Below are 22,008 nucleotides of genomic sequence, written 5' to 3'. Positions count from 1 at the left end.
TTCCCCACCTTTATAACACACCTGTAGAGGTAATTAATCATGGGCCTGACGAAGCGCTATGTGCGCGAACACGGACCGTCGCCCTTAGCCTCTCCCCCGCTTGCTTTGTCTGCTCTCCCTTCAATGTACATTTGATGTCAAGCAAGATGGAATAAAAAAGCTTGATTTACCCTTCAAGACCTGGTGAGTGCTCCATTTCTTTTCTGCTCATCGTGGATTTGCTATACAGCTTGTAAACGCTTTTTGTAGCCAGCCAAGAGTCTTTCAATTCTTGTTTGAGGTATCTTTGCCCATTCTTCCTTACCAAAGTCTTCCAGTTCTTTGAGATTTCTGGGCTGTCTGTCATGCACTGCTCTTTTAAGGTCTATCCATAGATTTTCAATTATGTTGAGGTCAGGAGATTATGAAGGCCATGGCAGAACCTTCAGTTTACGCCTCTTGATGTAATCCACCGTGGATTTTGAGGTGTGTTTAGGATCATTATCTATTTGTAGAAGCCATCCTCTCTAACTTCAGCTTTTTCACAGATGGCATCAAGTTAGCATCCAAAATTTGCTGAAATTTTATTGAATCCATTTTTCCTTCTACTCGTGAGATGTTCCCTTTGCCATCATGGGCCCACAACCTCATCGGTCCACAGAACTTGTTTCCAAAATGCATCAGGCTTGTATATATGTTCATTTGCAAAGTTCAAACGCAGATTTTTGTGTTGAGGACGTAGAAGAGGTTTTCTTCTGATGACTCTTCCATGAAGACCATATTTGTACAAGTATCTCTTTATAGTTGAATAGTGTACCACAACTCCAGTGTCTGCCATATCTTTCTGGAGGGATTGTACAGTCAAACGTGGGTTTTGAATAGTTTTTCTCACAATGCTGCGAGCTGTTCTGTCTGATATTTTCTTGGTCTTCCAGATCTTGCTTTAACTTCCACTGTTCCTGATGACTGCCATTTCTTAATTTCATTCCGAACAGAGGATATTGACATCTGAAAAGTTTTGCTATAGCCTTCTCCAGCTTTGTGAGCGTCAACTATTTTCGGTGTCAGATTTCTAGACAACTGCTTAGAAGAACCCATGGTGCTGATTGTTGGGGCAAGGTCAGATTAGTCTGGGCATTTAAAACCTTTGAGATTGACATCACCTGGTCAACCCAGATGATGATTGAGAACAATCCATGACACTGGCAGATCTCAGCTTTGCAAAGGAGTCAGTGCATGCTATAAATTCTGCAGGGTGCCCAAACTTTTGCAGACGCCATTTTTTTGTTTTTATTTTATTTTGAAAGAGTAAATGATGGAAATGAATTCTAACTTTTGTTGACATATTATAAGAATGTTTAATCTGTAATTTGATGCCTTTTGGAGATTTTTCCATCTTTCCTTGGCTTCTTTATGCACATTAATACAAATTTTTACCTGGGGTGCCCAAACTTTTGATCCCCACTGTAATATCTGAAAATAATGGAGGAAGTAGTAATGAGATAGGGAGGGAGACTGATTATTTTGCATTATCTACATATTTTCTGTGGTACTTCCTCTTTTACAGCCCTATCTTCAAGGTGCCATGCTCTGAAGTATCGGTCAGTGTTCTGCACATGCTGGTTGATAAAAAGGTATGGAGTTATATGATGAGCTTTCCCAGTTTGTGGTTGAGTTACCATATTTGTGTTTTTGCTGTTTTTCTTTGTTTACTCCACTGGAAAACCTCTTTTTCTTTTTTCTTTTTTTATTAAATCAACTGGCACCAGAAAGTTAAACAGGTTTGTAAATTACTTCTATTAAAAAATCTTAATCCTTCCAGTACTTATCAGCTGCTGTTATGATCCACAGGAAGTTCTTTTCTTTTTGAATTTCCTTTCTGTCTGACCACAGTGCCTTCTGCTGACCCCTCTGTCCATTTTTGGAACTGTCCAGAATGGGAGCAAATCCCCATAGAAAACCTATCCTGCTCTGAACAGTTCCTAAAATTGACAGATGTGTCAGCAGAGAGCACTGTGGTCAGACATAAAGGAAATTCTAAATGAAAAGAACTTCCTGTCGAGCATATATAGGAGCCGATAAGTACTGAAAGGATTAAGATTTTTTAATAGAAGTTATTTACAATTCTGTTAGTTTTTGGCACCAGTTGATTTTAAAAAAAAATAGGTTTTCCAGTGGAATACCCCTTTTAATTTTAACCTAAATTGTCTTGTGAGCTCTGCAATGTAATCACCATTGCCATGGTTCATCGGATCATTTAGGATTAGGAAAGACTTGTTTTGCCAGGTGCTTCTTATAATTACATAGGAGTTAACTAAGGTTTTATTTATTTTTTATTTTTTTGCGGTGGTTTGGAGCAAAAAAGTTGCATGCGCTATTAGTGCAACTTTTAAGTACCTTTTCAGCACACAACAGATTTGATAGAAATCACTGTTAACAGTCTATGCTGTGTTAGGGGATTCAGTAGTCAGGAATTTATAAAAAAAATAAAAATAAATTTAAAAAAAGTTGCAGATTCCCTGTTTTGGAGCAAGTCTCTGCCAGGCAGGCACCATACTTAAACCATATGCCTGTGCCTAGTCATTTTTCTAACTCTTAGTGGGCACACTACCCTAACATGTGTCTCACTGTATGGTATAAAACTACAGCACCCAGCATACCCTGGCAGTGAGCACATGCTGGGAGTTGAAGTTTTGCAACAGCAAGAGAGTAATAGGTTGGGGCTTGCTGCCCTAACATGTATCTCTCTTTATGGCACACAACAACAACTCCCAGCACACCTTAAGTTTTAATAAATGTGAATAAGCCCCAACACCCAAAAAAAAAAAAGTTACTCTTTTCCCATTGTACAAAAAGAAAAGGAAAACCATTAAATAAACACATTTGGTATTGCCGCATGCGGAAATATCTAACCTATTAAAATAAAATGTTAATGGTCAAGTGCAGTGACTGGCGTAAATGTAAAAAAAAATACCAAAGTCCAAAATTGCAGATTTATGGTCTCATCATATCTCAAAACAGCGCAAAAGTGGTACCGATAAATACCTCAGATGATGGCTCAAAAAGCCCTCACACAGCCCGTATATAGGAAAAAAGTTAAGGGAGTCAGCAATGCAATACAGCAACATGCAGCACTTGACACAGCCACTTGTCCCTTAAGTTTGAAATTTTGTTAATTTCCCCTAGCTGTGTATTGTTCAGACAAACTGGTCATATGCTGTGTGCCATTTCATACATTTGATGCCCATCAGCACTTATACCACTGAAAGTTGTTTGTAAAACATGTCTACTACAGACAATAATGAAACATTCCCCCCACAATCTAAGAAAAAACTAATTCATTTCAAACTGTGTTTTTTGACTATGCGGGAACACAGAAGAAATTGTTGAAATTTGTTATACCCAGATAAATTGCTTACATGGTTAGACATGTATTTGACATATTTGCTGTTTTTCTCTTAACAGCTGCAGTATTTGCATCTTTTTGTTGAAACCATTCCTACACCAGGTCTACTAAAGAATACCCAAGACCAGATTTAAAAAAACAAATTAAAAAACTTATGCAAGTGTAAACAGAGTTTATGCTTTATTATAAATGCAGCTGTAGTTGTAACCAAACCTTTTTGTTTAACAGTTATTTGGCTGTATGCTACTTAACCCAAGTCATTCTTGCTATTAGGGATTTCCTGATACCATTTTTTTTAAGACCGAGTACGAGTACCGATATTTTTTCTTTCTTTAAAGCCTACCTGTCAGATCACTCAAAAAACAGAACTGTTATGTTTCTCAGTATCTCATCCTGATCATGTACATATCATTTATGTGTGTATAACCTATATTTCTCTCAGAATTAGCTTTATTTCTGTATTACCTTAATGTTGTCGACCAGAAGCAGGGGGGCGGGTCCCTTTCTCCTCCTCAGGTGACAACCACTCCCCCTCCCTCACTCTCCTCAGTCACTGGTCTGGGGAGTGAGCATCTGTAACCCTTTCCTTTTTGGTTTTATGCTATACACACACTGTGTGCTTACAGCTTTTGCAAAACGACAGCTCCCAGCATGCCCACACATCCTTTGAGTTGTAGTTTTGCAACAGCTGAAGGCATATGATTGGTAAAACTCAGATTTACAGCTGTGTTCCTCCTACTTTTGCAAAACTACAACTCCCAGCATGTCTACATATCAATTGGCTGTGCAGGAATGCTGGGAGTTGTAGTTTCTCAACTGCTGGAGGCATATGATTGTAGTCCCCCTGTATTAGACACACACACACACACACACACATTGACTTCATTTATTCATACACATGCACATTACCTAGACATCACAGATATACACACATACATATATATCTACACACATATATACATGCAGGGACACTTTTTAAACACAAAAAATCCTCCATTCAGTCCCCATCTTCAGTTACCAGCTTCTTTCATCATCTGCTCACAGGCAGCAGTGTACTCCCGCCCCTCTGCCCTTCTCCTCACATGAGGAGACTGTGAAGTAAACACACAGTGAGGGAGCCGATCACAGCAGCTTTAGATCTGCAGACCTGTCAATCATGAAGTGGGTCCATGACATAGGTGATATCGAGTGGACATAGCCAGGCTGGAATGTATCCCAGGAGGCAGGGAGGCCGTTTTTTGACTGGCTTTTTCAGTATGAAATACTGAAAATTTCTTTTATGAAAGCAATTGCAAAACCTATTGGTTTTGCATGCTTTACAACATATCAAAAGATTTTATATCTGACAGTGCCCATTTAAGGGTACATTCACACGGGCGGATCCACCGCTGAAGGACCGCTACATGGTGCCTTTAGTTGTGCCTGCTCGGAGTGGCAATACACCGCTACGAGCAGACACACTGCGATGTGTGAGTAGCAGCGTGCATGACTTGTGTATTCGCACATCGCGGACGCTCTCTGCCTAGCTCATGGGGTGCAGCCGCGATGTGACACTGTTTCAGTGTGTCTGCTGGTAGCAGCATATTGCCGCTCCAAGCAGGCACATCTAAAGGCAGCATGTAGAGGTCCTTCAAAGGCGGATCCGCAGCGTAAAATACGCTAGGGATCTGCCCGTGTGAACGTACTCTTAAGGGAAAAGTTTTTTTTTTTTTTAACTTTCTATAAGGGAAAGGGCTTTTTTTTTTTATATTAAAAGATTTATTTCCTTTTTTTTTTAGGGGGTGATTCATATTTATTTATTTTTATTGGGAAGGGATTAATTCATATCTTTTTTTTACAAAAATGTTTTTTCACTTTTTTTTGGTCCCTATAGGGGACTTTTTGATTCAATCTGTAGATTGCATACTGATCAATGCTATGCCATTAGCAGAGCAGTGATCAGTGTTATCGGTGCTCCTTTACTACTGCCTGCCATGGTTGGCTTCAGTAATGGAGTGGCGTTCGGACGGCACGGAGCAGGGTAAGGGACCACCGGCTGTCCTCACAGCTGATCGGGACACCGTGATTCCGATCAGCATCCCTGAGCTAACCTGCAGGACTCTCAGGACTTCTAGACGCTGAGATCAACTGCTCGGCACGCTTCATAGCTCGGTTCCGGACGCAGGGCGTGAATTTATGCCCAGCGTCCTCTAGGAGTTCAGCTGACCGCACCTCCATGATACCTGCCGGCAGGACTCCCGCCGGTGGGTATCGGATCATGTTGGCCATTTTGTGTATAATCTAAGTAGGCCACAATTCTCAAGTTTCATCTCTACAAAAAGTGCCAGTCTGGGAGTAGAATACTTCTTGTCTTCTTAGATATTTATAGCTATTTAGATAAGATAGACAGATAGATAAGGGGACTAGTTACACTCTCTAGACGACACTACTACAATTCAGCCAAGGGAAAAAGGGGGTGAATGGAGAGAAAGGGGGTTGAGATAAGAAACTGTGAAATAATGTCTCATCGGAATGAACATTAGTTATATATATATATATATATATATATATATATTAATCAGTAGGACCTATGATATTGTCATATACTGTTAGTATTGTAAAGGACATCAGTATATATCTATTATCTTATATATGATTCTCATAGGGAGCATTGTTCAATGTTATTGTAACTAACAATCAATTACCAAGACTAGACAGACAGATTCACACGACTGTGTGAAAAAGAATCATCCATTGTATCATTATCTTTCCAATAAATTTGGATGTCTAGTTGGTGAATGTCTATATGAGAATCCAGGTTTTAATTACTTATATGTGTCACACCTACAAAATTGTGGCTCCATAAGTCAAGTGTGGAATGTGGGTTTAAGACCAGTTATTGACAGTTAACCCTTAATGGTAATGATGCTAATTGCTTTTGCAATAGCACCCCATAGCCTATGACTAGTTGACATTACACAGACAGGAAATGCATTATGGGCGATATGCTCAATGCATTCTGGGTATTATAGTGTTGTCATAGTCATTACCATATGTACATGCCCAACCTACATTCATTGGGGAATTCCAATGTGAACTGTACTGGGCTGTAGAGAACACACAGACACAGGAGAGAGGTCCAATCAGGTGGGAAAGCCATGTGAGATTCCAGCACACTGACTGATCACACTGTACCAGACCAATGGCTGTCCATGACGATGAGATGGATCGTTCAGTGTTCCTAAGAGCTGAAGCGAGGTTCTTACATAGACTTGGTAAGAGACACAAAAATGGTATTCCATTTAATTAAGACCAATTTGGATAATGTGGATGGAATTATACCATTTAGATTGGCAAATAAATTAATTAAATAAAATAATTATCTCCATATTGAGATTATAGTTTTAGGATATTGTGAGACTTCATTCTACCTGTAGAAGAATCAGGACTCGTAATCTATCAAAGCATTAAATAATTGCTTAGACATTGATAGAATTCCTACTTGCCAAACTAAGTGTTATAAGTATATTTCCCACACAGGAAACTTGCTTCAAGTTTTTCCTCCTAAAATATAGTCTGGCGAGATCATAAAACTCTATTTGTCTTAATGTCTTACCAAGATCATGTATAGAAAAATAGTCCAGAATGGGGTGGAAGTATTCTTCCATGTTTATATCCTAAGATGGATTTCCCCTTTCTTGGAGTCATGTGATTTATAGTTGGTTAGAAGGGGGCGGGAGTGTATTTAGCATTCCATATTGATATGTCTCTGATTAGATATTGCCCATTTTAATATCATGAGTTTCCTCTGAACACAGTGATATGTAACCTTTTTCTTATATGATATTCCTAATCTAGTAGCTTTTGTTTTATTTTATCAAGTTACTTACTACTCACATGTATTGTTCTACTATATATAGTCAATTAACAAGCTTGTAATGTTTACTAATATATCTAATTGATATTCATTTGAATATATCATTGTGTTTGTTACTCATTTATGTTTATAACCTTATAACCAATAAATCTGCATACTTTTATAATACCTGTGTATTATTGTATATTGCAAAACTACATTCATCAGCATTAATGTCGTCCCGTCATAAAAAGAACTTGTTGATATTTGAGGAACTAGTCGGACTCAGATGTGAATTGTATTGATTGGCGTTGTCTACAATTCACCAGGTCATAATTTTGATATTTTTAATAATTTTCCAATTTTTCATAACTAAGAATTTTTATGACCATAATACATTCAGAATCGAGTTATTACCGTATGACAGGGACATATGCACATTTGTGTGAAACTAGCCTCAGTCTCTGACTCGAATCACAGCCTCTGCTGATGCTTTAAGGGTGTGTTCACACGCGATTATTAGCAGCAGGTTTCCTGCTGCGAGTTACACTACCATTGATTTTAATGAGTTCAAATGAATGGTAGCGTAACTCGCAGTGGATTTCCCGCAGCGGGAAACCCACTGCTAGTTACTAGCGTGTGAACGCACCTTTAAAGTAGGTTTTAAAATAGCTTGGATTATTTGTATTTTAGCTTTTTTTTTGATTTTTTTTTACACCTAGACTATGTAGTAACTAAGTCTGGGTCCATGTTTTGTTTTGGTTGTACATTGTCTTTATATGTTGGAGTAAGAGCAAAAAAGTATGCCGTTCCATACTGTCTATTTTCCAGATACAGCACTCGTGTGGTAAGTGGTAAGTCTTTGCTTTTGGGAAAGAAACTGAATGTAGTCACTAGTGGACTATGTTTGGCCTATTAAAGTCAGTGGTTATATGGCAGCATACCTTTTAGATGGCATCCCGGCAATTTACAGCTCAATTGTGACATCAGCCTTTCCAAATCTGTAGGATTCCTTTGACTTTGCTTTGACTTTGCTTTGAAACACAAGCCATTAGACCATTTTTCAAGTAACTTTACCTGCTCATGGCTGTGGATGTGGAAGTTTATAGGGGAGAATTTACCAGACCAGCATTTCACACATTTATCTTTTTTTTCTTTTATTAGTATGGCTCTTGAAAATATAGTTGAATGTATCATTCATATGTGGATCATGTGGACAGATGGCATCGCTGTTTTTTTAATTCTTTTTTCTTTTTCAGGAAAAACTAAATCAATCAGAGTTTGATCTCTTGCTTAACCATCTAGGTCACGCTGCAGAAAAATTCTCCAAGTCTATGGCATTTTCTAAATTATTACTGGTTCTTTTGACAAGTAAAAAGAACTTGGTGAGAAATATTTTTCCATTTTGACGTTATTGTTGTTAATGCAAGCAGAACAATTCTATTTACTGAAATTAGCTTACAGTAAAATGAAGAATGTAAGAAATAAAGTAAAAAAATTGTCACTGTTGTGCCCAACTTGAATTGCTGCGGTAAAATCATGTACATCGACTCTGCAGGGACTCGCACAGATGTCATGTGTTGTACTTATGGGAAATGTCTGACAACATCACAGCTCTTGCAGAGTACTGAAAAATATAGGGTTGGTTATAGAAGATTATTTTCCTATTCTAATTCCTGCCTATTGGGAAAAAATGTTAAAACTACCAGGGAACACCTTTAGGCTAGATATCAGCACAGATTATTTTCTGGCTTTTTTTCCCCTCTTTTTAAACTTCCATTGCAGTTATTGAGCCAAACCCAGAAGTGTATTAAAAAGAAATGGGAAATACGAAGGACATAGTTACACTTCTCCTTCCTGCTGAACCCTCTTCTTACTTTGGCTTAAAAACTGCAGTGGCAGTTTTCAAAAAAAGTCAGAAAGAACCTGTGTGGAAACCTAGCCTTAAAGGGGTATTCCGGGCAAAAACATTTTATCCTCTATCCAAAGGATAGGGGATAAGATGTCTGATCGCAGAGGGCCTGCTGCGGAGACCCCCCGCGATCTCCCTGCAGCACCCCGCGATCAGACATCTTAACCCCTTATGCTTTGGATATGGGATAAAATGTTTTTGCCCGGAATACCCCTTTAAGGTAAGATCATAAAATACCCTTCATTCAGTGCAGTATAACCTATTTATTTATTTCTATTACGCCTAGTGTACACATTACAGTTACCTCTTATGATATGCAATTCAGTGTTTGTATGTTGTGTAAAGTAAAGTTTCTAAAATAACACCATAAGAAAAGACGATATACCCAAAAGCGCACACCCACTATTCATGTACAATTAGAAAATATACTTTATTACAATTTTCACATGGATGATAAAGCAGACAAGGACACTTAAAACCATCTAAAAGACCCAAAGGCCCCTACACAACAGGGGGGAACCCCCCCAAAAAAGGGAAGACCACTCCCAGGGCACCTGTTAAATCAAGATATTGCAATGGTCCCAATAGTCCATATAAATACAACCTCATTCAATATGGAAAAGTAGGGCTATTGACAACAGATGAAGGATAACCCCGCAGGTGCCCCCCTGGACCCCACATGCTCCGTTTCCTGTCTGCAACTTCCTCAGGGGTGTTGTTAAATCACACAAACTCCGCTTTATATATACAACTTAATTACATAAATGAAACACAGGAGGAGATACCTGGTGGGCCGTGGAGACATTCAGACTTGCAGTGCAGGACGCCAACAAGCGCCCGTTTCCACTTCCGGGTATTCCCCTAGTCACATCCGTTCTGGTCAGTAATCATGCGCATGCTCACATCACCACACACTCCGGTCCATCATCACTCATCAGCGTATGCGCTATATATGCTGCGTTAGATTCTCCACACCATTGCCAGCACATTTGCATTGACTTCCCAGTGTACTGCGTGTCAATACTTGTGTGCTCTCATGCATTGCATATTCAGCTCACATGCATCATGATACTACTGTCCAATGCGCATGCGTCCTAGCAACCATTTCTCTATACCCACAATTCTGGCAGCCCAAACAATAGGATACAATATAAAGGCAATCTATTAAATTTACCATACACCCTTAGCAAAATAACAATTCCCACACTTATATAAAAATGGATCATTTGTGATTTGAAAAGCCCATAAAGAAATGTTTCTGTCATTGTGTACCTCACCATATTAACCTATGTACAATACACAACCATATATATATATGTATATGCATATACATCTCCCATACATACACACACATATACACATACATATATATACACACATGCACATATACACAAATGCTTACACATACATGTATGTGTAAGCATGTTTGTGTGTGTATATGTGTATGTATGGGAGATGTGTATGTATATACATATGTATAAAAGTATGGTTGTGTATTGTATATAGGTTAATATGGTGAGGTACATATATGTGTAAGGGATAGTGCTTTTGATAGAAATTCCTTTATGGGCTTTTCAGGTCACATATGATCCATTTTTATATAAGTGTGGGAATTGTTATTTTGATAAGGGTGTATGGTAAATTTAATAGATTGCCTTTTATATTGTATCCTATTGTTTGGGCTGCAAGAATTTTGGATATAGAGAAATGGTTGCTAGGACGCATGCGCATTGGACAGTAGTATCATGATGCATGTGAGCTGAATATGCAATGCATGAGAGAACACAAGTAGTGACACGCAGTACACTGCGAAGTCAATGCGCATGTGCTGGCAATGGTGTGGAGAATCTAACGCAGCGCATATAGCGCATGGGCTGATGAGTGATGATGGACCGGAGTGTGTGGTGATGTGCAAATGTGCATGATTACTGACCAGAACGGATGTGACTAGGGGAATACCCGGAAGTGGAAGCGGGCGCTTGTTGGCGTCCTGGACTGCAAGTCTGAATGTCTCTACGGACCACCAGGTATCTCCTCCTGTGTTTAATTATTTTAATTAAGTTGTATATATAAAGCGGAGTTTGTGTGATGTAACACAACACCCTGAATGACGGGCAACAGAACGTGTGGGGTCCAGGGGGGCACTTGCAGGGTTATCCTTAATCTGTTGTCAAAAGCCCTACTTTTCCATATTGAATTAGGTTGTATTTATATTATTACTTACAGGCCTAATATCCTTATCATCTTCAAACTGAGGAAAGTTTATATGTGATTTGCACTTTATTTATTCTGTGATGTTTCTGGGCTATTGGGACCATTTCAATATCTATGTCTTGATTAAGCAGGTGCCCCGGGAGTGGTCTCCCCCTTTTCTTGGGGGGGGGGGTCCCCCCTGTTGTGTAGTGGCCTTTGGGTCTTTCAGATGGTTTTAAGTGTCCTTGTCTGCTTTATCATCTATGTGAAAATTGTAATAAAGTATATTTTCTAATTGTAGATGGATAGTGGGTGTGCACTTTTTGTTATAACGTCTTTTCTTGTGGTGTTATGTTAGTTTGCTGTATAAAGTTTATCTAGAATTATAATACTTATTAGTTTCATTCACTGGCAAGCTGTACAATCCATTAACTTCACTGTAGGAAAAAGTGGAAGTAAACTTAAATTACTGCAACCCCTGCTTCCTCCCTCAGGAGACAGCAAGCTAGCCAGAAAGATACTGCTAAAATAACTTAAATATCTTATCTAGAAGGGGAATTGAAGGCTTATTCTTTCCTGCGATAACAACAGCATTTGCATTAATATAACCAAGCGATCTTTTTATACTTTTTACCCCTCCCCTATCAGAATGCACAGTCAACCAACAGGCTTTTATAGATTTGTAGCCTGTGATCAGGTGCACTTCCACTGTATCAGTAACACAGCAGAAAAGATCATGTGAGTAAATTAGTGAGAATAAGAAAAAAGTTACCTAAACCCACTGGGAGGTTTTCACTTCAGGAATGCTTTAAGGCTAGGTTCACACTACATAATTTCCGCATGCAATTCCACTTTGAAATTGCAGGCAGAAATTCTGCTTACTAAAATGTATTGTATAGTGAATGGGTTTCCACAGGGGAAAGAGAGGCACAAGGGGGAAATGATAAAGCACAGGGGGGATCACAGGTTGAAATGATGAGGCAGGCTACATATTCTTTTTCCTCTGAGATATTTGTATTAGGACTTATGATTTGCTGGACTAGTTGCACGTTTTACTCACACCCTTTTATTTTAACATATAATCTGTTAAGAAGGCAAATAATTGGTAAAATTAACATGCTAAATTTAATATACATGTCAGTTACCAACTATATAAAATAGTAATACCATAAAAAAATGCCCATTGTCATGTTTTGACCCCCTATAGGTTTTATTTCTACACCTACAGAGTTGTTTGGGGCCCACTAGACACCTGGGATGCATGGCAAAAACTGTTTAAAATTGAAACCATTAAAGGGGTTATCCAGGCCAAAACTTTTTTTTTATATATCAACTGGCTCCGGAAAGTTAAACAGATTTATAAATTACTTCTATTAAAAAATCTTAATCCTTCCAATAGTTATTAGCTTCTGAAGTTGAGTTGTTGTTTTCTGTCTAACTGCTCTCTGATGACTCACGTCCCGGGAGCTGTGCAGTTCCTATGGGAATATTCTCCCATCATGCACAGCTCCCGGGACGTGACATCATCATTGAGCAGTTAGACCGAAAACTTCTGAAGCTAATAACTATTGAAAGGATTAAGATTTCTTTAATAGAAGTAATTTACAAATCTGTTTAACTTTCCGGAGCCAGTTGATATATATAAAAAAAGGTTTTGCCTGGAATACCCCTTTAAATGACCAGCATCTGATTGATCTACTATGTTGGTCATTACTAGAAATATAGAATTTCTGCAAATTTTGAGGCCAAGGTTTTACAAGTGGAGTGGATGGTTTTACAAATTGAAAATCATTTTGTTACACTGGAAACATAAAATGCAGTGTATATAAAAGTATGCAGCATCAGCAGCATTATTGAGAAAAGCAAAGAAAGACACAAAATATATATGACATTTTTCTGGTTAGTCTTTGATACCAGAGATGTTGGCGGAATGGTGGAAAGTAATTTTTTTTTTTCTTAATAATACCTGGGCATATTGATTTAAAAATAAATAAATAACTTTCTCCCCTCCCATCTCTTTTTTTATAGATATACTGCTATGAAAAAGACATATCTTGCAAAGATTCTCTTGTCTTTCATTAAGGTCTAAATGTTATATAGTTTGAATATAATTACCTATTATTTCTCATTAGAAAAATAAACAAAAAAAAATGTTTTCCCATTTTTCCAGGCATTACAGTCTGGTGTCAGATGCTGATGGGCTCCTGAGCGCATGCCATGGAGTATAGTTCCTAATTGTTGTTTGCCCCTGTGCAACAATATTTGTAGTCAAAATAGCTGTTGTGGTATATGTTACTTTGGGCTTTTCTTGTCCTGGCTCTTTAAAAGTCATTAGGCATCCAATGCAGTGATCTGCAACCTTTGCAGCTGGTGCAGAACTATAACTCCCAACATACCCAGACAGCCTGCTCCAGCTGCGGAGCCATAGGTTGCAGATCACTGCTCTATATCACGCAACATGCTGGGAGATATCATTTTGTCAGATCCAACAAAAAACATTTTTCTTTAATATATTACTCAGTACCTAATCCTGGCCATGTACATCAAATTTTCATGTGTTTAGCACCTTAAATTTTTTTAAATTACTTTTAATTTAGCTCACTAGTCTGAATTCCTCTCAAAGGGAGGGGGCGTTGCCTCAATGTGCAGGTCTCTGCCCCCTCCCTTAGTATTCTGTCTGTTCACATCTCCTCTAGCATTAGCAAAACTACAACTCCCAGCATGTCCTCACTGACAGTAGCGGGACACAAGCTGACTGTGGGAGGATTTTTCCTCCAGCCGTGAGCCCTGCACTCACAGCTTTCAATCAAGGAAGTGTGCCCATGATGCAGGGACACAGCAGGAAGGGGGGGGGGGGGGGGGCAGTTGTTTGACTGACTGGCTTTTTCAGTATGAAATACTGAATATGTTCTAATGAAAGCAATTGCAAAACCTATCAAAAGTTGTTGTACCTGACAGTGCCCATTTAAGTCAGCAGCATAGAAACATAGAATTTATCGGCAGATAAGAACCATTTGGCCCATCTAGTCTGCCCAATAATCTGAATCATATCAATAGTCCCTAGCTCTATCTTATATGAAGGATAGCCTTATGCTTATCCCATGCATGTTTAAACTCCTTCACTGTATTTGCAGCGACCACTTCTACAGGAAGGCTATTCCGTGCATCCACTCTCCATTACTCTCTCAGTAAAGTAATACTTCCTGATATTACTTTAAAAAAACTTTTGCCCCTCTAATTTAAAACTACGTCCTCTTGTGGTGGTTTTTTAAATACCTTCTTTTAAATATGCTCTCCTCCTTTACCGTGTTGATTGCCTTTATGTATTTAAAAGTCTCTATCATATCCCCGTCTCTCCTTTCTTCCAAGCTATACATGTTAAGGTCCTTTTAACCTTTCCTGGTAAGTTTTATCCTGCAATCCATGTACTAGTTTAGTAGCTCTTCTCTGAACTCTCTCTAGAGTATCTATATATCCTTCTGGAGATACGGCCTCCAGTACTGTGCACAATACGCCAAGTGAGGTCTCACCAGTGTTCTGTACAGCGGCATGAGCACTTCTATCTTTCTACTATTTATACCTCTCCAAGCATTCTGCTAGCGTTTCCTGCTGCTTTATTACATTGTCTTCCTACCTTTAAGTCTTCTGAAATAATTACTCCGAAATCCCTCTCCTCAGATACTGAGCTCAGGACTGTGTCCAATATTCTATATTTTCGCCGAGGGTTTTTACGCCCCAGGTGCATTAACTTGCACTTATCCACATTAAATTTCAGTTGCCAGAGTTCTGACCATTGTTTGTTTTCCTAAATCCTTTTCCATTTGGCGGAACCCTCCAGGAACATCAATCCTGTTACATATCTTTGTGTCATCAGCAAAAAGACACACCTTACCAGCGAGACCTTTTGCGATATCACTAATGAAGATATTAAACAAAATTGGTCACAGTACAGATCCCTGAGGTACCCCACTCATAACAAGACCTTGCTCTGAATATAATCCATTGACTACAACCCTCTGTTGTCTGTCGCTCAGCCACTGCCTAATCCACTCAACAATATGGGAGTCCAAGCTCAATGACTGTACTTTAATGATAAGTCTTCTATGTGGGACAGTGTCAAAAGCCTTACTAAAGTCTAGATATGCGATGTCTACTGCCCCACCGCCATCTATTATTTTAGTCACCCAGTCAAAAAAATTAATAAGATTTGTTTGACATGATCTCCCTGAAGTAAACCCATGTTGTTTTTCATCTTGCAATCCATTGGATTTTAGATGTTCCGCAATCCTATCCTTTAGTAGGGTTTCCATTAATTTCCCCACTATTGATGTCAGACTTACTGGCCTATAGTTTCTTGATTCCTCCCTACTACCTTTCTTGTGAATGGGCACGATATTTGCTAATTTCCAATCTTCTGGGACGACTCCAGTTACCAGTGATTGGTTAAATACATCTGTTAATGGTTTTGCTAGCTCACCACTAAGCTCTCTTAATAATTTTGGGTGTATCCCATCAGGCCCCTGTGACTTATTTGTCTTCACTTTAGACAGCAAACATAGAACCTCTTCCTCTGTAAAGACACATGCATCAAACAATTCATTAGTCTTCCTCCCTAATTGAGGTCCTTTTCCTTCTTTTTCTTCTGTAAAAACTGAACAGAAGTATTCGTTAAAGGGGTAGTCCGGCCCTGAGGCATCTTATCCCCTGTCCAAAGCTGTCACGGAAGGGCGATACTCCGGGCCCGTGGTCGCCGCCCCGCCGTTTGTCAGCTGGCGCCGCGGCATGCAGCTCAAACAGGTGGGTGGTGAATACAAGATTGCGGGGGTCCCCAACTGCGGGACCCGCGTGGTGAGACATCTTATCCCCTATCCTTTGAATAGGGGATAAGATGTTTCAGGGCCGGAGTACCCCTTTAAGGCAGTCGGCTAGCCCTTTATTATCTTCTATATACCTTGTTTTTAATTTAGGTATTCCTTGTTTTAATCACCTTTTTTCATTTAAATATCTGAAGAATGTCTTATCCCCTTTTTTCACAGACTGAGCTAGTTTTCCTTCTGCCTGCACTTTAGAAGTTCTTATAACTTGCTTGGCCTCTTTCTGCCTAGTCTTGTAGATTTCCCTATCTTCATTGCTCTTTGTTGTTTTATAATTATTAAATGCTAGCTTTTAGTTTCTGATTTTGGCAACTTCTGCTGAGTACCACAGTGGTTTCTTCCTTTTCCTGCTTTTACTGACAAGTCTAGTGCAATTTTCTGTTGCCTTCAATAATGCGTTTTTTAAGTAGTCCCATTTCTCCTGGACTCCATGTAATTCGTTCCAGTCTGATAGGGACTCATTTATGACTAATCTCATTTTTGAAAAGTCTGTTTTTCTAAAATCTAAAACTTTTGTTTTTGTGTGGTGTGACTTCTTCACTGTTCTTATATTAAATAACACTGACTGGTGATCCCTTGATCCCAAGCTTTCGCCTACAATAACATCATATACCAAATCCCCATTTGTGAACACCAAATCCAAAATGTCCTCCCTCCGGGTTGGCTCCTCAACCGCTTGTTGTAGAGATAATCCCAGTAGGGAATTTAGAATATCTGTACTGGCAGAACTAGCTATTTTGTTTTTCCAGTTTATATCCGGAAGATTGGAGTCTCCCATAATTATAACTTCTCCTTTCATTGAAATTTTAGCTATTTCTTCAACTAGTAGATCATCTAATTCTTTAACTAGATAGTTGACTATATATCACACCTACACGAGTTACTGTCTGATTACCAAACTGCAATGTAACCCAAACTGACTCTATGTTGGCCTTACTAACTTGTATTAGGTTAGATTTTATGCTATCTTTCAAATATAGGGCCATTCCTCCTCCTTTCTTGCCTTTTCTGTCTCTTATAAAGTATAAAGAGTATCCTGATATGTCCAGGTCATTACTTTCATTAAAGGACAACTGTAGTGGAACACTTTTATATATTCCCGGGCCTCAAAAACAAACAAAATAAACTTATGCATACCTTCCTACGAGCCCCCGTTAGTCCGACACAGGCCTCACGGTCCGGCAGTGCTAACCTCCTTCCACTTTCTGGGGACGGGGACGCTGCAGAGCTGCCTGCGTATCACCTGCCGGAGCGATGTCCCGCCCCGGCCGGTGATAGGCTGAGCCCACTGTCATATAAGAAGCTGGCCAGAGCTCCTAACATGACAGTGGGCTCAGCCTATAACCGGCCGGGGCAGGACATCGCTGCTGCTGGTGATACGCCGACGGCTCTGCGGCGTCCCCGTCCCCAGGAAGTGGAAGGAGGTTAGCAGAACTTCAGAAAATGAAACTGTGGATGCAAAATCCTGTACATCATTACCAAGTGTGATAAAAGATTTCTTCACCTCTGAAACTTCATTGCAAGCCAGGCCATTTGTCCCTAGATGTACAAGAACATCCATGTCCCCTTCCTGCTTTGCTTGCTTAACGATATTAAGAATACGTCTTCTATCTCTTCTAGCAGTAGCACCCGGGAGACATCTCACAAAACCATTTTCCTTAAGCTCCACACTTCTTATGATTGAATCACCCAGCAACAGCTTTTTCCTTTCAGATTTTACTTTATCATCTTTGTCCTTGGCTGCAGTCTTGCATACATTAGACATAGGAGTGAATGGTTCCTCACCTTCTGTGCTTGAGCCAATATCCATGTTGCCCTTACATTCTGAGAGCAGAGCCATATTTTGTCTGTTGTATATCTTCCTCTCCCTTTTATGTGTGTGTGTATTGTGTTATAAAAGGTAATCCAGCTAAATCAGTTTTTCACATAAAAATTCTAATAAAATATGATTCTACAAATTGTTTTTTTTTTAAATTAAAGTGGCAGGGAAAGTCATTTGTTTTTCTGCCAAGCACATCCTTAATTTTAAGTTTCGGTCCAAAATGTGCACCCCTATTTACTTCATAAGACTGTGTGCAAACTTTGCACAAATGCACAGTATCATGTAAAAATCTATCTTTCTAAGAGTTGCTATAGCTGGCTGCCTGATTTACAGTGTATATAGTCATGGAATCCCAGAGATTAGAGTTCGCTCCGTGCACCAAATGACTGGTGCCGCAGCAGAGATCGCGTGGGTCCCCAGCGGCTTGATTCCCACGATGCAACATCTTATCCCCTATCCTTTGGATAGGGGATAAGTTGTTTAGAGCGGAGTACCCCTTTAAGTATCACCATATTGTTTTCATATAGGTTAGCTATAATGCCATTTGTCATGACTGTCAATACTGCTGTGTTAAAGGGGTTTTACCAAAAGGACAAATACGTCTAAACTAAATATATTTACTATGTACAAGCATTTCTGAAAATGTCTTGTTTGAAAGATATATGTACACTTACTAATCTCCATGTGCCTTTTTTCCTTTTTTTTTTCTTATTCTTGGTGCACAAGGAACATCCTCTAAAACGGTCTGGCATACTCGGTTCAACTGCATATTGCTTGTTAGTCTCTACTGTGCATAGAGAATTTTACAACTTTTACGTAACTGCTGGAGGGATTGCAGTCCAGTTACCAGACTTTCCGTAAAGGGCTTTTACCATGAATCTAATGTGAAATAAGGTACAAGTTTACCTAAAGTGGAGTTCCCTTTTAAAGAATCTAATCGACAACTGCCAAAGCACTGTTCCCCTTTCTGTTTTGGCCCCCTTCTGTCGGTGTAAGGCCTTTTTCACACAGCAGTATTTAGGTAGGTATTTTGCGTTAGTGTACGTTGCAGATCAGTGTTGGCAAAGAAGGCAAAGCATCTAAGAATAGTAGCTGTGTCTATTCTTGGATGCTTTGCCTTCTTTGCCAACACTGATCTGCAACGTACACTAACGCAAAATACCTACCTAAATACTGCTGTGTGAAATACTGCTGTTCCTCTGTAGATACGGAGGAAATCACACAAAAGCAGTTTGCTGGGGAAAAATCATATAGCTTGTGTGCATGTGCTGAGAGAAAACAAAACACCCATGGCAAACTACAAATTCCTAAACACACACCTCACAACAAACATGTATTACTGGAGGGACACACCTACAAAGTCTGATACTAGGAGCAGGTTACAAACTGAATATCAAAAGCCTCAAAATGATTGAAGATTCTGTTTACTATAGGGTAAAATATTTCAGGTGCATCACACAGTGCATGAAAGTATTTTATATTTAATTTGTTTTTCAGGTACAGCCATCCCATATTGGACTCCTGACTAATTCACTCAACTCAAACCAAACGTTTATGAAAAAGTCCTTGCAAAATGCTCTGAAAAAAGTCCATGAGAGTTTTAAGTGAAATATTTACTGTACCTGTAGGCATTGGAGGCAGCATACAGAGGTATTGACTTTATATTGGAAGGCTGGTTCACACATCTTAAAGGGAACCTGTCGGCACATTTTGGGGCATAAAAGCAAGGGCAGAGGGCACGATAGTAACTAGCAGCGGATTTTCCACTGCGGGAAATCCGCTGCGAGTTACGCTACCATTGATTTAAATGAGTCCACAGACAGTCCGCAATAGTGTCAGATTTGCAGACTGTCCACGGACCCATTCAAATGAATGGTAGCGTAACTCGCAGCGGATTTCCCGCTGTGGAAAATGCGCTGCTAGTTACTATCGTGTGAACGCACCCTTAAAAAGGTTTCCTACCACGTGTTTGTTGCAGGAAGTAAGCGGTGTAAATTACCCCAAAAATATTTTTTGTCTGATGCAGAGTATGCTGATGAATGCTAGGTAGTCATCGTGGAAGAGACCAAGCCGCAACTAGTCATGGCTCTCTGCCTGTAATTGCATTCCGCAGGCATGATTGAAAGGCAAAGGGGATTCTATGGCCCAGATTTATCAAACTATGTGAGAGTAAAAAATTTAGTGATTTTTCCATTTTCCACAGCAAGCAATCACAGCTCAGCTAATGAGCTCTGGTAAAGTGAAAGCTGAGCTGTGATTGGTTGCTGTGGAAAAATCACTTCAACTTTTTCTCTCATACAGTTTGATAAATCTGGGCCTATATCTTTTGCTGCCATGATGTAGAAGCCGCTTTGCCTGTCAATCACACTTGCATAGCACAATTACTGGCAAAGAGCAGTGACTACTTGTGGCTTGGTGTCTGCCATGATGACAACAGCATAGCATTCATTACCTTACCCGCGTGCGGAATTAGAAGTAATTATTATTTTTTTTTTTTATTGAGCAGTAACACCGCTCACTTCCTGCAAGGAATACAAGATAGTAAACCATATTAAAGGAGTACTGCAGCCATAGACAAATGAAGATAGGGTATAAGTGTCTGATCGGAGAGTACAACTGCTAGGACCCCCGCGATCTCCCGTACGGAGAGCTGGCACTGCCTTGGCTCTTCGCGGCTAATGCTCGTGTTGTCGACATCATTAAGAGGTCACCAGACACGCCCCCTCCATTCAGCTCTATGGGGGAGACGGGGATGCACAAACGCTGCATCTCCACCTCTCCCATAGAGATACATGGAGTGTTGACCGCAGCATCATGCTGTGACCAACTCGCCTCCTGCACGGGGAGAGCCATGACAGTCTGATCGACCCCCCCCCCACAATCAGACACTTATCCCATAAACAATTTTGTATAAAAAAATTGGTTGCAGTAGCTTAACTTTGGTTGAACATGGATATTTGCACTCAAGTACAGGTGTGAAATATCATATCTGTACCCTTGCATATTATTGTATTTCTTTTTTATTTTGCTATTGCAGATTTTGATTACACTTTATGCACATGTGTATGGGGGACAGTCATCTTGCCATATCTGCGGTTATCTGAAACGATAGTCTGGAGATGGTCATTTACTTCTTCTAGACAAGCCCCGTGACCCGTGCTGAGGTCGTTGCAAGGAAGAGGACCGTGTCATCTGCCTCTATCTGTATAAAATAGTCACCACTATATATAATGGCTCATCATATTGCTCATAATTATATTCTTCTATACATGTTATTTTCTATGGATCTAATATACTATGTATATATTTTTGTGTATAGATACATTTGTAAAAAATAAAGGCACCAAGTATACTCTCTGAAATAATGCTATATATTGCTAATGTAGAATAGAATCAGTTCTCTATGAGAACACTGTAAGGTCCATTTCAAACAATCAAATGCCAGTAATGGAGGTGCATGGACGAAAGAGCTAGAAGTTAATTAACATCACAACATGGAAGATAAATCCTGCACTCCCCGCAAAAAATCCGGTAGTTGTATCCTCCCATCAATGGGATATTCTGCAAGGGAGATGCTGAGTTTGCACGGGGGGGGGGCTCAGAGGCTACAGCCAGTGGTTTATTGCGATTGACGCACATCTCCCCGCCTTTATCTTCCATGCTGCAATATATATTTTTGTGTATGGAATGCAAATTACTTAAAGGGGTATTCTGGTTTTATACATCTTATCCCCTCTCCAAAGGATAGGGGATAAGAAGTATGATCGGAGGGGTCCTGCCTCTGGGACCCCCACGATCTTGGTGCTGCCTCCGAGATGTGACGTCACGGCCACACACCCTCATGACGTCAGGTCACGCCCCCTCCTTTCATGTCTATGGGAGGGGGCGTGACGGCCGTCACACCCCTCCAATAGACATGAATGGAGGGGGTGTGGCTATGACATCACGTATAAAGCCTGAATACTCATTTAAAAATTTGCCAACTGC

At 39.7% G+C, this 22,008-nt stretch overlaps 1 protein-coding gene across 21 annotated transcripts in view; it reads left to right on the top strand.

Annotated features, from left to right (window-relative positions):
• The window catches only part of FANCE (FA complementation group E), a 169,533-nt gene extending 148,156 nt beyond the window's left edge, over positions 1-21,377 (top strand). For 14 of the 21 annotated variants that reach the window (XM_056557600.1, XM_056557598.1, XM_056557587.1 and 11 more), the window contains 4 exons: positions 1,547-1,613; positions 8,480-8,605; positions 18,748-18,915; positions 19,519-19,658. In XM_056557600.1, the coding sequence (XP_056413575.1) occupies positions 1,547-1,613; positions 8,480-8,605; positions 18,748-18,882 (328 nt within the window). In that variant the 3' untranslated portion in view covers positions 18,883-18,915; positions 19,519-19,658. Of the gene's footprint in view, positions 1-1,546; positions 1,614-8,479; positions 8,606-11,973; positions 12,064-18,747; positions 18,916-19,518; positions 19,672-21,058 lie in introns of those variants that run through there. The other 7 variants (XR_008888839.1, XR_008888840.1, XR_008888841.1 and 4 more) reach the window with 7 other exon arrangements.
• Positions 21,378-22,008: the final 631 nt, after the last annotated feature.

Source organism: Hyla sarda, chromosome 2, assembly GCF_029499605.1.
Source record: "Hyla sarda isolate aHylSar1 chromosome 2, aHylSar1.hap1, whole genome shotgun sequence".
Lineage (NCBI taxonomy): Eukaryota > Metazoa > Chordata > Amphibia > Anura > Hylidae > Hyla > Hyla sarda.
This window is presented reverse-complemented; position numbering and strand designations above follow the sequence as displayed.